The sequence below is a fragment of the Leptonychotes weddellii genome, chromosome X (genome assembly GCF_054177405.1).
Source record: "Leptonychotes weddellii isolate Sample4059 chromosome X, ASM5417740v2, whole genome shotgun sequence".
NCBI classification, from domain to species: domain Eukaryota; kingdom Metazoa; phylum Chordata; class Mammalia; order Carnivora; family Phocidae; genus Leptonychotes; species Leptonychotes weddellii.
In genome coordinates, this window is record NC_138385.1 from 102,895,973 (window position 1) to 102,913,325 (window position 17,353).

The 17,353-nt window shown below is 47.4% G+C and overlaps 1 protein-coding gene across 4 annotated transcripts in view; it reads right to left on the minus strand.

Annotated features, from left to right (window-relative positions):
• The window catches only part of STS (steroid sulfatase), a 137,391-nt gene that overhangs the window by 67,371 nt on the left and 52,667 nt on the right, over positions 1 to 17,353 (minus strand). For 3 of the 4 annotated variants that reach the window (XM_081809216.1, XM_081809217.1, XM_081809215.1), the window contains 4 exons: positions 7,360 to 7,500; positions 4,371 to 4,492; positions 4,159 to 4,281; positions 1,821 to 2,244 (listed from right to left, as the gene is read on the minus strand). In XM_081809216.1, the coding sequence (XP_081665342.1) occupies positions 1,821 to 2,244; positions 4,159 to 4,281; positions 4,371 to 4,492; positions 7,360 to 7,496 (806 nt within the window). In that variant the 5' untranslated portion in view covers positions 7,497 to 7,500. Of the gene's footprint in view, positions 1 to 1,820; positions 2,245 to 4,158; positions 4,282 to 4,370; positions 4,493 to 7,359; positions 7,501 to 11,683; positions 12,090 to 17,353 lie in introns of those variants that run through there. The other variant, XM_081809214.1, reaches the window with a different exon arrangement.

Consider the following 17,353-nt stretch of genomic DNA (forward strand, 5'->3'; position numbering starts at 1 on the left):
CAAAACTGCAGAAACTCCACATCATCAAGATCAACTACACAGGCTTCAAGGCCCTTACGATCAAATTGCTTTTGGTCCCCTCCCAAAGGCACATGCTGAGGAACCCATTAAAATGCCTTGCAATCATCTGAATATTCATATTCTCTACAGATTCAATCATTTCTGTCAAAATACCGCATGTTTGAGAGAAGGAAATCATCTGGACGCCGAGGATGATTCCTGAACCCTGTGATTTTTGCAGGGGGCCCCGTATTGTTCATCTCCTCTCATATGTTTCTGAGAGATTGCTGGTAGATGCAGGCCAATAGGTGAGCGTTCAGCTCTTTTAGCAAATTTGGCAAACAGCACACTGCTGGGTTTTGAGCTTCGACGGACAGGTCTGCAATCCTGCAGGGCGCCATCCTATCTTGGAATGGCTGTTCGCTTGCTTATAAAACGCAGTGAGGTTAACCCACGAGGTAAGAGCTTCGTCATCCACGTGGACTGTGCCCCACTCTTGAGTGATGACACTGATTTACTGTCCCAGCCAGAGAGATTTTTTAAAAATAAAACGCAGTGCAATAAGATGGAAAGTATTAGAAGTGATCACTCTGCTGGAAAAAAACGAAGAGAACCTTGTTTCTATTAACCATCTCTGTATATCTTACTAGATGACGATATAAAACATATACCTCATAAAGTTCTTAGATTTTGCACCCGATCACAAGGCAGCATCCCCTTGTGGAAAAATCTACAGGCGTGACTTTTGCAAAAACCCAACCATGCTCCAGTTACTTCTCCGAGTGTCCTAGGAGACGTGGGGTTTAGACCCTCTCTGGGCGCATGAAGCCTTCTCTCAGCACTCCACAGTCGGAATCTCGGAGAGGTAAGACTGGCAATCCTCAGTACTCACCACCTCTGGGTTCTGCTAACACAAAGCCTGAGCAGTGGCTACTCTGGCTGTGTAGGCCAAGAGTTAGGCTTACGTAGGCACCACTAACTCAACGGTACCTCCATGTGCCCATGATGACCACAGATGCTCAGGAGCATGACCACCAGCTTAAAATCCTCCTCCTTCTGTCCAGAACCGCATTACGTCTTTCCTCCTGCCATTGTAGCTTGGACCCACGGGTGTCTCCAGTCTTTGGTGCCTGAGAAAATCGTGTTCTCGGCATGTGCCCGGCAACTGACCACACAGACCAGGTGTCTGATTTTCACATGGTATTTCCACCTTTCTCTGAAGTTCCAAATGGAACAACATGGTTTTGTCTGGTTTTGATAGCAGGTGTTCTTGAGATAGTCTCTACTCAGGACTGCCATCGACCCCTCTGTGGATAGTTATTCCCTTTGCTCACTGCAACCCTCAACACTGTGCACCCAAGGGGTCCTAACCGACCTAAACGAGATCCTTCGCTCCACCCAGGCTCCTCATACACTTGTTCTGCTCAGAAATTTACATAGACTGTTTGGACTTCCCTATGTGGTTTCTGTCACAAGAACCACACCTATACTCACCCAATGCACACTTTAAGAGTAATGACCGTGGTGACACCTGAAGCCCCTTTGATCATCTGGGGGACACTTTCTGGCCTGGCTTCAGAAGCACAGGAAAACCTGGGAAACCTGGCAGAGCCCCTCGGATGAGAGCCCACTCCATCACACTTCCTTGCACGTGCCATTCCACTGTGCACACCCCTCCTCCCGGGAGCCTGGCTGGAGAAATCTCCGCAGCTGGGAAGGGGAAACGTGGCTAGAAGGACCACCCTGTTTCTCCAGCCTCCATGGAAATCACCAAGCACCATGTGGCAACAGGCAGCACCCGGATAAAAGGCGATACCAACCGTTGTATGAACTGGACCGCGTCCGCCGTCAGCCTCTGCGTGAGGTTGTCGTAGGATATGGGCTGCTGGGTGATCTCATGGTTCCTCATCAGGAAGCAGTTTAGGGGCCGGAAGTAATGCAGGAAGCACACCAGAAGGCCGAGTATCATGGCGGCCAGGCAGAGAAGGCAGACGAAGATCCCGGGGGGCACATGGGCCAGCCCAAGGAACTTGAGCACTGCCAAGGTGAGGAGCGTGATCGCAATGATCTGAAGGGGGATGAAGACCAGCACCCTGATGCCCCCACTGAAGACGCTGCCTTCTCCGGGCTTGCAGTCCCTCAAGTTGGTCATGGGGATCCCATGGAAATAGTCGAAGCCGTGGCTCAAGGGGTGGTGACAAAAGTCTGTCTTGTTGTGACAGTTTGTCCCAAGGTGCCACTTGCCTGAGAAGACAAATGGATGATATGTTTAGACCCAACGAGCACCCCTACCTGAATGTGAGCTTCTGATCCCCACACACAGAAAAGCGGGATCGCTCTGCACATTTATTAGCCAAACTCCTATTCTGTAGAACTCCACAGTGTTTCACTTCCTTTTCCACAAACAACAGGGTATTAACTACTCACTCTACCAGAAAACAATAACTTAGTGCTGAAAATAACAAAATAAAACAAAAGGCAAACACCTGACATAATTAATAGGCAGGTGACAAAAATACACAGAAAAACACAAGTGTTTTTAAAAGACATTTCCTTAAAATTAAAGTCGTAGAATCAACTTGGTTTTGTCCCTTGAATATTAAAAGTGAAAATGAATCCTTTCTCAAAAAACTACCCCTGAAGCATGAGGAAATCACACTCATAACTCAGCAATTATTTTAAACATCTATGAACATTTCTTATAAAATGTTAATTACACCACTAAATTAGTGAGTGCCTAACAAAAGAAAAACATGATGAGGGTTTTATGACAAGAGGTGGGAGGACAGAGAATGGTCATTTTGCTTCTTTGAGAGATTTTAGGAGTCATCTGATGACCGGCATAGACCTATGTTTATCAAGTAAAAAGGGAGAATGGATCATTCCTATCAACTGAATAAAATCAATGAGAATGTCAACTGAGACAAAGTCTGACACAATTTTAGTATTAATATATAAAATGAAAATGTTCAATAGCTTAGTGTGTATATGTAGTTTTCTATGCTGTATGGCTACTCACAATTATCTATTTATCAATCTATTAATCTGTCTCATCTCTGTGTTTCATCTATCCATCCATCCATTATCCATTTATCCAACTGCCCATCATCCATCCATCCATCTATCATCTATCCATCCACCCATCACACACCCATCATCCATCCATGCATCCATCATCCATCCATCCATCCACTTATTATTCATCCATTCATTATTCATCCACCCAACCATCATCCATCCATCCATTTACCATTGTCCATTCATCCACCCATCCACCCATCATCCATCCTTACATTTAACCATCATCCATTCATCCACCCACCCACAATCCATCTCTCCATCCATCCATCTACCCATCACACGCCCATCATCCATCCATCATCCATCCATCCATCCATCATCCATCCATCCACTTATTATTCATCCATTCATCCAACCATCATCCATCCACCCACTTATTATTCATCCATCCACCATCCATCATCCATCCATCCATCCATTTAACCACCATCCATTCATCCATCCATCCATCCACCCATCACACACCCATCATCCATCCACGCATCCATCATCCATCCATCCACTTATTGTTCATCCATTCATTTTTCATCCATCCATCCATCCATTTAACCATCATCAAACTATCATCCATCCCTCCATCCATTTACCCATCATCCATCCATCCATCCATTTAACCATCATCCATTAATCCATCCATCAAGCATCCATCCATCCACCATCCATCCATCCAATCACCCATGATCCATCCATCCATCATCCATCCATTATCCATTTCATCTACTGATGTATCCATTCCTGCCTCTATCACCTATGTCATCTACCTTTCCATATATCCATACATCCGTCAGTCCATCCATCTATCCATCCATCATTATCTATCAATCTCATCTATTTAACTATCTATCCATCCATCCATACACACACACACACACACACACACACAAAACGACATATATCTTTATTTTCAAATAGCCCAGACAGGTGCACTGCATTTTAATTTAGAATCAAAATCATTTCTTCCCCATGTGAAGTTGTGCAAACTGTTATCAGTGATGTCATCCTTAAGAAGACAGTTATCATGCCCTCTCCCTCTCGCCCTGCCCAGGCCCTCGACTCCCCCTCCTCAGCTGCACATACCTATCAGAGCTGTTGAATAGCCTTGATTCTTGAGAAGCTTGGCAAAGGTAATCTCACTGGTGGGAAGTCCTCCAGAAGAGGCCGAGAAGATAAACACCCCCACGAGGGACTCAGATGCCATTCCTGAAGCCGGGACAAAAGACCTATTGAAAGAGGAGGTCGGGGACGCCCCCAAGAGGACAACAGCCATGGCTATGGAGCCCAGAGGTTACCTGATCGGATGGGGTACCGGCCTGTCATGAACGCTGCCCTACTTGGTGTGCACAGGGGTGAAGCTGCCAGGTGGTGAGTGAGCTTCACTCCTCCTTCAGCCAACCGGTCAATATTGGGCGTCCTAGAACAGAAGACTCATGTCATTCATGATGACCTTGAAACATGCAGTTTCCACTGTGCATTTTATAGTGGGTCACCTCTCAATCATCCAGGGAAACTACCAGAAGGATGGGTGATGCATTCTGGTGCCTCTGCTCTGGGAATGGACTGGCCGATCCTGTCGGGGTGTCAAGCCACACTTGCTAGGCATTCAGAAATGAACCTCTTCCAGTTCTGGGACCACGCTGAGCTCTCATCCCACATCTTCCACTGGGAACGCAGCCCCTGCCTGTCTGCCAGCCTGGCTACCTTCCATCCTCCAGATCCTGGCAGAGATGGGATTCTCACGGGCCTCCTACCACCAACCTTGTCCCGTAAGGGGACCTGGTCCATGGGTGGGACACAGATCCTATCACAGCAGCTCCTCACTATAAAGGGAAAGCACAGCTAACTGCTCCCTCCTACACAGAGGCCCAGAGGCTGGAGCACGCATCCTGTTCATCATGGCCTGCAGGCCCTGCTCCAGCACCCACACAGACTAGCCCTTGCTAATGCACAGCTTGAAGGTGAAGGTCATTTCATTCCATTGCTCATGTCCACCTGCTCTCCCATCCATGAATTTAGTGTATGCATTTCACACTCCACATTTCCACGGTGCTTCTGCCTTCCATCACAAGATCTAGAAGGCTTAGAAGACCAAATCTGTGTACCTGACTTAAACCTCCTCGTGCCTAGATTGGCCCACTGAAACATCTGACTACTTTGGGGTGTGAGCTGACAAAATATAAAATGAAAAATGAAATTCATAAAGAACTGGAATCCAATATGGAACAAGACAGATGTGGGGTACGTTGTGACATGAATTCTTCACTGTGATTGTGTACACTTTTTTTTTTCTTTCGAGATCTGGTAGAAATGGCATGTTAAAATGTGACTGTAAATATTTTGATTACAACACCTGAGTAGGAAAGGTTATCTATTATCTCAGTGAAATTCAGGAATACATATAGTATTAAAAATCATATTTGTCTTTCTCTGACTGATTTCACTTAGCATAATAGTCTCTAGTTCTATCCATGTCATTGCAAATGGCAAGATTTCATTCTTTTTGATGGCTGAGTAATATTCCACTGTGGAATTTAAGAAACAAAACAGATGAACATAGGGGAAGGAAAGGAAAAATAAAATAAGATGAAATCAGAGAGGGAGACAAACCATAATAGACTCTTAACTGTAGGAAAGACAAACTGTGGGTTGCTGGAGGAGAGGTCGGGGGAGGGATGGGGTACAAGGGAGACGGGCATTAAGGAGGGCACGTGATGTGATGAGCACCGGGTGTTGTATGCAACTGATGAGTCACTAATACTACCGCTGAGGGGCGCCTGGGTGGCTCAGTCAGTTAAGTGTCTGCCTTGGCTCAGGACATGATCCCAGGGTCCTGGGATTGAGCCCTGTACTGGGCTCCTTGCTCAACGGGGAGTCTGTTTCTCTGATTCCCTCTGTCTGCCACTCCCCCAGCTTGTACTCTCTCTCTGTGTCAAATAAATAAATAAATAAAATCTTAAAAAAAAATACTACTCCTGAGGCTAATAATACACTATATGTTAACTGATTTTAAATAAAAATAAATATTAATAAAATAATAGAGTGAAAAAAATGATAAACAAAACTTAAGAAATGATCACGACTCTGATAAGAGGAACTAAATTAGTAGCAACAGAGGTATGAGAAGCGTCCAAAAGTAAGATCTACACATTTTACAGAATGAGGCCAAAGGTGGGGCGGAAAACGTATGTGGCCAATTGAAATCTCATCCTTGCCCGTGTGTTTCAAGGTCTAACAAGTGTAGGTGAGCACACATTCCAAACACGACAAGCAGAATCTGATGCAAAGCTTCAGCTCGGGACGGACACACACATGCACGCCGCGTTCTCCTCCAAAGAACAACAGATGCCCGCTTTCTGTTTGGCCTGACACATAGCAATGCAACACTCTCCCAAGCTGCAGTGTGGTGCTGAAAACAAGATGAGGAGCCGGCGTGAGGCCGTGACAGTCAATCGGCGTCCACAGCACTCACCGGCGCGTCTGTCCCCCTGCTACATGCTATTATTATTCATAGATCTTATAAGGAAATTCTAGTAAAAGCTAATGATCTCTGCCCCCGGCTTGCGCCATTCGGTTTGTACTGATCGTGGGTAAGATGAGGCTCAGAAGCAGTTTATGACATTGTGTCCCCATGATTATAAAGAGAAAATGCAGTATTGATGCCAATACCCTATGAGACAAGGACCGACTTTCCTTTTTAAATCAAGGGGCCCTTCAAATACGTCTGTCGTGACCGTGGTGTTGTGCAGACGGGTGAGACACGGAACGCCCTCCTCTGTCCCGGACTCCAGTTCCCCTTGTGCTTCTCCCCCCATTGCAATGACCCCTGGAACTTGAGAATTTGTGCAGGCTTCCAACCTGGCATCTGTCCTGTGCTACCTGACCCGGCCAGGCTGGCTGCTCATGGTGCCAGCAAGAAGGCATGGAGGTGGCCAGCAGGGACGGGGGCCATGGGGCGAGCCAGTACCCAACAGACAAACTTGCCTAAGAGAGGGGAAGCAGTGGAAAGGAGAAAAGGAGGACGGGTGGAAAGCAGTACAGTATCTCTGAGTAAGAAAGAGTCCTTATGCAGATCTGTCTAGCGGTCCCTCTGGGTTTACCTTCTGCGAACAGATCGCGTCCCACCCGCCTTCCTAACGCCCGTATCCGTGTGCATCTCCGTAAAGCCCCACGTGAACCTGTGCGCCCGGAAGGGCTCTGACACGTGTAGGCGTTCTGCGCTCTGTGTGCGTGAGCTCATGTCCCTGCTGCCCAGCTCTTCACGCAGCAAGCCCGTCCCCGCACCTGAGCGTCTCGTTCCCATAGCAGCCAGGATCTCCGATGCCAAGGTCGTCGGCCATCAGCAGGACGAAGTTGGGCCTTGAGGCTGCGTGGCTGTGGACCTCAAACAGGAACAGCAGCAGTAGGACACGGATCCTCATCTTCCTGCAAAGGCCAAGCACACAGACGGACGTGAAGGACACCAGCATGCCGCGCACCCTCTCCTTTTGTGGGACCTTCCCCCAACCCGTCCGCCCCACACAATATGTGCTCCAAACACATGCTGGCGCATCGCTGGGCAAGGAAAGTGATGCTCTTATTTCCAAAACAAGCATTTCTTCCTCCAAGGACGGCAATGACCTCCCATTTCTTCCCAATGCAAAAACATACGCTCTGTTTGGAAAAATGCAAACAAGATCACGGGCCATCTCTTCCTGGGGGGCCAGCTCCATAATTCGCTAAAAGTTCTCTATTTGAGCCCTGGATGGACAGGCACTCCAGACTCGTCTCTTTTCTAAAATTATCTTTCTTTTTTTTTTTTTTCTAAGGGTAACACGGGTACATATTTCCAAACTCAAGGAGCACCAGGTTCAATGGCTGAGGCTGCAGGCCCAGGTGCTGGATAATCGCTTAGAGCAAATGCACCCAACGTAGGGAACCCACAGCATCATCACAACACACACTCACACTGGGTGACATCCACACCCTTATCCCTGCAAGCGGTGAGCACGTGACGTTCCAGACGGAGGGGCCTCTGCACATGGCATTCCAGATCTTGCAATAGGAAGATGAGCCTGGACCATCCAGTTAGGCCCAACACACTCGTAAGTGTCCTCACAAATGGGAGGCAGTGGGGCATTCGGTAGGTGACAGGACCAAAGGAGGGGTCCGTGGTGAGCAAAGCGACGTAAAAGGTGACGTAATGCGGGGCCAAGAGCCCAGGAGTGCAGGGGCCTTCTAGAAGCCACTAAAGCCGAAAGTCCCGAAGGAGCCCGCTGACACCCTCATTTCAATCCCGTAAGACTCACTCCAGACTTCCTACCTGCAGAACGTTAGCATAAATGAATTAGCGTGGTTTTAAACCTCCAGGATGGTGGTAGTTTGTTACAGTATCAAGGGAAACCAATTCACGCAGAACACGAAACAGGTGTACTGTATGCTGTGTGTCTGTTCACTGCTCCGTCCTACAACACAGAACAGTCCCTGCCATGTGCTGGTGTTCATGTTTTGGGCTGTGTCGTGTTAGAGACTTTGCTCGCAGATACCCGGGGTTCCTGGTGGTCTGCTCCCCTTGAAGGGTAGGACACGGGAAGCCGGATGGAAGGCCTGCGTGTGTGTGGGTAGGATGAACTGTCAGGACCTGGGAGCCTCTTCTCCTGACCTGTGTCTCCACGGAGCACCCCTCAATCTCCTGTTTGGGGCCAGGTCCCTCTGGCGGGCCGCATTCTGGGACTGCAGTGGGGTGAGGACTTGGCTGCCCTCCCTTCCCAACACGGACATTAATGACTCTGCCTCAATCCAACCCTTCGTTTCCCTGTGTCCCAGCTGGGCCTGATGCCCCGAGCTCAGAGCCTCCCTGATGCACATTCTCCAATGACCCAGCCTTTTCCCTCCCGGGGCTGGCTGACAAGGGGGACCTGCCAGGTCTGTAGCCTTCGGAGGGGGACCTAGAAATCCAATCTCTTCCACACAGATGTGCAAACCATCCTCAGGTTTCCACCCTCACTCCTGACCCCATCTTCAGAACAACCTAGAGTTTCTGCTTTCTGGCCCTTTCTGGGTCCTGGGATGCTAAGTTCAATCTTCCTGCTGGCTTCTGCATCCACAGACAGGGAGGGACTCCCTTCCTGTCTTCGGCTAACCCCACTCCTGCTCTGCCATCTTCCATCCTTGTCTAGCCCTCTCTTGGACAGGCGGTGGGGGTCAGTGTCCCTGTCCCACTGGAACCAAAAGCCTGACCTCCTTGGAATCACATTCTCAGCTCTATGGGTGGACGTCGGCTTCCCACTTCATCTGGCATCTGCCTCCCTCCCCACTCTGCTCCCCGTCCGAGTGGTTCTCAGTCCCAAGCCCGTGTTCCTGTCCGTTCAGAGCCAGAGCTGAGGCGGGGGCTATGGTGGGGATGCCATTTACCAGGCTGCCCGGCCAGGGAGAGGCCTGGCCCCCTGGACCATGGGGACAGCAGGGAGGCATGCAGGACATAAGGCCATACAGTGTCCGGCCACGTTCTGCAGCCGTGTTCTCTGTACTCTCTCCTCTCTGAACATAGCCTCTGATGTCAGGCGGTCTCTGCGACGGAGCAAATGAGCAACCAATGACTGACAACTTGTGTGGATACGAGGCTGGAAAGATGCTCTCTTTCCTAACCACACTGGGGACCCCACGAGGGCAGTGGCTGGGGAAACAAGGACCCATGACAGCCGTGTGAGACAAAGCGTCGACGTTGTCTCTGCTCCATTAACAACGCCTTGCTCCAACTCCACCAAAGAGGAGATTAATGAGGACGGTACCCTGTGTTTTAGATGGTTGGAAGGATTTATGGGTAATAGAAGGATTCCAAAATTAGCATCCATCTGTCAGCATGAGGAGTGACACACAGGAGAGCTTTGAGGATGACTAAAGACCCCCGTTAGCGATGCCCACGGAATGCGGAGGGTTGGCACGGCAGGGGTCCCTAAGTGGATTGAACGCCTTGTGAAGCCGTAACTAATACCAGCGACATATAAAAGAGCATGCTCACTAACCTCCCGTCCCCGCAAGGACGCCACGGGGGGCGTTCACACCCAGAGAAGCTGACAGCCACAATCCTGCGGTCACGTGCTTCCAACTCCTTAGTCTTTTCACACTTCGCTTCATATAGAAAATAAATAAATACAACTTCCTACTTCAAAACCCCAGCTTTCTGAGTGCATGCAGGTACTCTACGTGCTTTGCCTAGTTCTTTCCCGAAGAAATACCGGGAGCAGGCGCTCATCACCCTTATTATTTTAATTGTATTTTTCTACTATTAATGATTTGTTATGTAAAGAAACGATGATTGGTTCTTAGCTTATTGCTGTCCTTAACAGGGTTTCCCAGCCTTGGCATGACCGGCACTCGAAATGGCAGAAGTCCTCGCTGTGGGGCTTGCTGGTCACTGGACGATGCTAAGCTGCACCCCACAAGCAAAACTGCCCCCCACAGAGAGCCTCCGAGTTCCTATCTGCCTGCCACCCTTCCCGGCATCTGTAAAGTCATCTGCAACATCTCTGCATCCTGCACCTTCCACTCACCCTCTCGGCTGTCCCACGCAAGCTGCTTGGCGTCTACGGAAGAATTCGGAAACTGCCACCCATCCGAGTGACCGTGAATTTCTCCCTTGCACCCACAAGCACGTCTTCAATGCTGACAGATGATGTTCCTCGGCCAGGACAGGCCCCCAACACTTACAGAAGCCTTTCAACTCCCACGCACGTGGGCACCAATCTCGGGAAGGGTCTTCAAAGAGAAAGTCAGGCCCTGAGCATACCTCCTTCCCTGGCTTTACCTGCCTCCTGTCCGTCACTGGTGTGTGTCCATGTACCACCTTCCCTGTTCACCAGGGGAGACCCATTTCCCAACACTCATCTTGTCCGCTGCCTTTGGGAACCCAAATCACAGGATCCTTACCCTCATGTGTCAATGACCCGAAGCAACACCTTCCTCTCTGTCCAGACCTACTTCCGCTCCCCGCTCTTGCATCTCTCTCGCTCTCAAGCATCCTCCCTTCTCGGAAAAGCAAACTCTGCTCCCCACTCCTCCCGTCCTCTAAAGACAACCACGCAGGGACCCGTGGTTCTAACTGCAGCAACTCGCTCATCCCTAACGCTGCCCTCAGTTCTCTCTTTGCTGGCTTTTTCTCCCTGCTTGTCAGGAAGTAGGGGAATGTGTGGAGAATTACGAGTCAGGGGTTTTGTCCCTGCTCAGGTCACCAGCCACGAGGTCTTGGGCACAAAGCACCAGCTGTCTGTGCCTCAGGCTCATCCACCATTCCCTCCGATCCTGTCTCTGCCGTGGGGAGTCAGTGCACATGGTGGAAATAAAGGGTTTCCACAAAACTGGGATCTCAGGGACCCCTGCACTCCCGTGTTCTCTGCATGGTTCACGGCAGCCAAGGCTCAGGAGCTAGCCAAGCATCTGCCAACAGATGGATAAAGAAGACGCGGTCTCTATACAGACAATGGAATATTACTCAGTCGTAAAAAGAAGAAAATAGTGCCATTTGTTACAACAGTGATGAACCGGGGGGCTATGATGTCAGACACAGAGAGACAAATGCAGTATGAAAAGAAATGTGGAATCTTGAAAAAAGAAAAGAGGTCGAACTCACAGACGCAGAACGGAACACACTCGCTTGGGGCAGAGACACGGGGGGAGGTTGGTCCAAGGGGACACGTGTTCAGTTTTACGATGACCACGTTCCGCGGACCCTGTGGACAGCATGGAGACCACAATTAATAATACTGTGCTGTGTACTTGCTACGGCCTTCAACAGTAGATCGTAAACATTCTCACCACACGCCAAAAAATGGTGAATAATAGGTGAGTTGATGAGTATGTTAATTAACTGATTTGTGATAATCATTTCACAATCTACATGTATATGAAATCACGTTTCCATTTCAGTTGTACACAATTTTGTCAGTTATACCTCAATAAAGCTGGGGAGTAGGGCAGGAAGAACATCCCCCTGCCACCCCACAATGAAAAGAAAAAGTCTCCAAAATAATGAAGCGCTAGACAAACAGCCCTTGTTAGGAGGAAGTTAATCCATCTACACCTTTACAACTACAAGCAATTCACTGACAGTTCAACCAAATCCATTCCAATTCAACACACTTATGGGGCAAAAAACCGGATAACCGACACTGTGACAGCCTCGGGAGGGTTTCATGGTTGCACGAGCTGCAGAATGACCCCACACGCCTCCAGCTGGTCAAAGGAGGGAATCCACATGAGCATGGTGCCCACTCCAGTGACCACTGGAGTGACAACCGTGGCTTTGGCAGGTGATGTGAGGTTTCAATCCCGGCCCCCCACCTCCTGGCGGAGAAACCTGGGGCCATGCCTCAGCCTCTCTATTGGTACTTCCTCGTGCAAAATGGGGATAATCAAAACAATACCTTGTAAGCATCATGGAGAAGATAAAATTACACACTTAGCACTATGAACACATAAGGGGCTCATCACTAGGGGCCAGTGGTTGCTAGTGGTAGTCATCATGGCGCTATTATTATAACTTTGTGTAAACTATAAGGACAGCAACAGAGTTTCAAGCAAAATGTGGCAGCTGACTACATGCTGGCCCCAGTGACACTCTTCGGGTATTCCCATCTTGTATAATCCCCTCCCCTTGGGAATGGCTGGACCTCACAACCTGGTTCTCATGAACAGAATGTGGAAAATGGACAGCACGTGACATCTGTGCTCAGGTTGCAAAACACTGTGACTTCCATCTGGCTAGCAGACTCCTCCTCCTGGTGGATTTTAATGGAGTGAGATTCTATGTAGGAGAGACCCCCTCCTCCCCATGACAAGGAACTGAGGGAGGCCTGCAGCCCTCACGCTGACTACCTACAAGGAACAGAATCCTGCCCACAACCACCTGAGTGAGCTTCGGAACGGAGCCTTCAGATGAGACCACCACCCTGGCCGGCACCTCAATCGCAATGCACCAGCTACATTGTGCTGGATTCCTGACCCAGACACTCTGAGATAAGAAACCCTTGTTGCTTTGAGCTGCTAAGTTTTACACTCATTTGTTACACAGAAGCAGAAAAATAATACAAAGTCCAAGAGCTTTGGATGGGAAGTTCAGTTGCGTTAATGAGGATCTGCAAAGGCTTTTGATGGCAGAGGCTCAGAGGCCATGCTGAACTTATTTTAAGAACATGCTTCATTAGCAATGAGTGGTCAGAATTTATGTAAGTAATTTAAAGACACATTGCTCAGCTCACCAACCATGTGAAAAATGAATTTTTGTTTTACGATCGAAGGTTGAAAATACCGGGAATGGAAAATGTACTTATGGGAGCCCAGAGGGATACGGTTGACAGAGAGATTAAATGAAGCAAAATCCAGGCTCCGTGTGAGTCTTAAGTAAAGTTTCACCCAAAATCCAGCTATTTCGAGCATTACTTTGGTCCACCCTGCCTTTACTGTACACGAAGATCAAAATTCATTTTTTTTCAAATAAACTATTTTGTTGTCTTTTTACTTTTATTCTGAATGTACAGAAGGAAAATATATATAAAGCCACTATGCAGAGAACCACTCAGATGATAGGTTTCCCTATCCCTATCCCATTCTTTTTCTTGTGCTGCTTCTGGGAATGGCCGAATGCACAGCATTCCTATGGTGGCACACCGTTGTTTTGGTTTTTGTTTGTTTTTCCATGCAAGACTCTCACTGTGCGTTGGAGAAAAGTCTCAAGGAAGAGCAGGGATCAGAAATGGGTAGCACTGTCAGCCCACCCAGGACATGACGGGCAGACAGTGCAGAATTTAATCAGGGGATGATGTGCCTTCTCTGTCATTCTGCTGTTCTGTGGCAGATGGATCTGGCAGAGTTTAGAGGCAAAGTGAGCCCAGTGGCCATGACGTCACAGAGATGCTGGTACCCAGTCTAGGAGGGGGCAGGCGGGACAGAACATCAGGACTGATTTGAGATGCAATTAATACAACCAGGTAATTAACTGGATATGAGGTGTCAGACAGAGAGAGAGAGAGAGTGGTCAAGGAGACTTCAGCCTTGCTCTCCGGAAAGACATGGGGGCCATTAGCTTTGCGGAGACAGAAATGAAGACAGAAAATGTCTGGGCTTAAGATGATATCTCCTGCACACCAGGATGTTGCCACAATAAAGATCCATTGTACATATGTGTCTTCCTTTGGAAAAATCCATTCCAATTTTCTGTGCATTTTGCTGAGATGTTTAGTTCAAGTATAGACCTTTTCTTTTTTTTTAATTGCAATTAAACCCAATAGGATATCAAAGCCCTTTAATAATTATTAATATCTACAGAGTATTAATTTCTGAATCACAGAATGGGTTTGGTTAGCTCAATGTGACATTACGTCATTAACTGTACCTCCAAAATGTGACTGCATTAGATATGGTTAGGCCTTTCAACCTAGTTCAAAATGTTAGAAAATGTAACTTTGTTAATAGCCATTTAGAATCCCCCTGCATATAAATTACTACTGTCTGAAGTAACCAGAACTTATTTTTTCCCCACAAGCATGGACATTTATAAAGATGTTTCAAAGTATTAAAACACAGTTAGTTGATAAAAATACTTAAAAAATAAATGAAAGTGCTCTACTTCAAAATATGAACATGGCACAGTTCTGAAAACCTGCATAATTTCCCTCCTTAAAAAATTAAATTATTTTCCTGAACAATCTTAATTTGGCAAACAAGCAAGAAAACACTTTTGTGAGGAAGTAGCTATTCCTAAAACAGAATTATCATGAAGGAGGGAGACAAAAGAATATTTTCGTAACTGGAGATGTAATTACATTAAATTTGTTCATTAAAGAAAAACTAACACTGCGTTTACATAACAGAAACTTTACCATGGCAACGAAAATGTTCCTAATCTCTTTGCTCAATGGGGGAAAAAGGCATATTGAAAATAGAGAAAACCCCACATTACAAACCATATTTTTTAGAAGAAAGGCAGATTTATTCAATTCAAACTATCTACAATAAATTTCTTGACCAATAATTGGTTAACAAAGTGTTAACAAAGTGTTATCGAAATAGACATCCTGTTTTAAAACCATAAAAATTACCTGACAACAAAAACCTATCTGAATATGTGTTAAAACACGTGTTTCCATAGATTTAAACAGCCCTTTAAATTGTTTATGATTTTTCTAATGTAACATTATGTGCCAAGTATACTTTAATAAAAAACAATAAATTGCTTGCAATTTTCTAAAATAAATATTTATGTTTTACTTATCTAGCGAATCGCTATTTTTATAGACTCTGCCACAGTAGACGGCGCTCTGGTCTTGGCATTTCTCAATACACTCAACTACACATATCACAATTAAGTTAATTATATTAATGTAATAGTATTAATAATGAAAGCTATTTGAAAATTAAGTTTTTCTCAACCTCTTTCTTTACAACTAAAATCTTCAGACAGCTTGGGGAAACATCAAGTTCAGAAAGTCTTTGGAGGACCCCCATGGCTCCCACTGACTTTTCTGTCTTCTTTGCTGGTACAGCTTATGCTCTAGGACATGACGAAGAGGGTAGCATGCAGGGAGTCCAGCCATGATACTTCCCAAATTGGTGGTAAAGTTCCTTACCTGCCAACATGCAACTGAGGAGCCTGATCTTTGCACACCTGTGTCTATGGTTGGACAACACCAGGGCTCCTACCACGTCTAAGCTCCTGTAATATTTATGTTCCCCAAACCCAATGGTTTTTCCCTAAGTCTGCCTGGAACTGACTCCGTATTTTCTTCCAATTTGAGAGGAGAGGGCTAAGCCCCTGAAAGCATCCACACAAAGCAAAATAGTCCATGAAAATTGTAAAAACCAGAGTCTGAGGAGCCTTCGACACCCCGTGAGGTCTGGGTTCCTGAAAAGCCTTTCCCCTCATTGCCCAGGTCCACATCTGGCTGCCTCAACTTGTATTCGGTTCCTCGCCAAGGATGAGCGTTCCCGTTGACACTGAGAAATGCTAAGAGGCAGGTGCTCTATGGCAGTGATGAGACTGAGCCTGTCATGAGATGAGACCCCTCCCAGCCCGGTCCAGGAGGTGGGGAATTTCTCAGGCAAACAGGGTAGTGGTCCCGTAGTCTCCTCAAGACCCAACCCAACCCAACCCTCCTCAAGACCCAACCAAGCCAGCTGAAGGGGAGCCCCGCTCTCCCCTGGAGTTCAGAGCAACCAGTAATTACAAACTGCACCCCAGTGGGGAAAGCAACTCCAAGAGCAAAAGGCTTCTGAAGAAGACATGGTGGTGTAGACATGCACCAGTGGCCAAAGCAACAGTAACAAGTCGCAGCCTTCAGTTTGTATCAGATCATTAGCCGCGAGGTACCCATGCTCCAGAAACCACTCTCTACATCCAACGGCCAATGTGGGAGGCTCTGGATGACTCCCTTGTTACAGGCGAGGAGAGTCAGCCTGAGAGGTGACATCCCCGACTCAAGGACATGTGGCAAGTGACTGATGGAATGGGGGGGTGCTAGTCCAATACTCTTGGACCCCAAATCCATTCACAGAGAAACGTGACAAGAGGGGCTGGGCCACGAGGTACCACCAAGGGGCAAGACGTGGTTGGAAGGAGCATTCCATTTCACTTTATACATGGCTGGGTTGTTTGAGTATTTGATGACTGATTTTGGAATTTTTAAATGATTTTTAATTGTGGGAAAGATTCCCATAAAAGTCACCCTCTTAACCATTTCTAACTGTCCCCCTCCGTCAGCCCCTGGCCCCCACCCTGCCACTCTCTGTCTCCATGAGTCTCACTACTCTTGAGTATCTCATGGGAGTGCAATCATACAAGATTTGTCCTTCTGGGGGCGCCTGGGTGGCTCAGTCCTTGGGCGTCTGCCTTCGGCTCAGGTCGTGGTCTCAGGGTCCTGGGATCGAGCCCCGCATCGGACTCCCTGCTCTGCGGGGAGCCTGCTTCTCCCTCTCCCACTCCCCCTGCTTGTGTTCCCTCTCTCGCTGTGTCTCCCTCTGTCAAATAAATAAATAAAATCTTTAAAAAAAAAAAAAAAAGATTTGTCCTTCTGTCCGGCTTATGTCACTCAGCATCACGTCCTCAAGGTTCATCCAAGTGGTAGCAAAGAGTCAGCACTTCCTTCCTTTTTAAGGCTGAATAATATTCTGCTGTGTGGATGGACCACATTTTCTTTATCCATTCATTCAGTTTTTTTTTTATAAAGATTTTATTTATTTATTTGACAGAGAGAGACACAGCGAGAAAAGGAACACAAGCAGGGGGAGTGGGAGAAGGAGAAGCAGG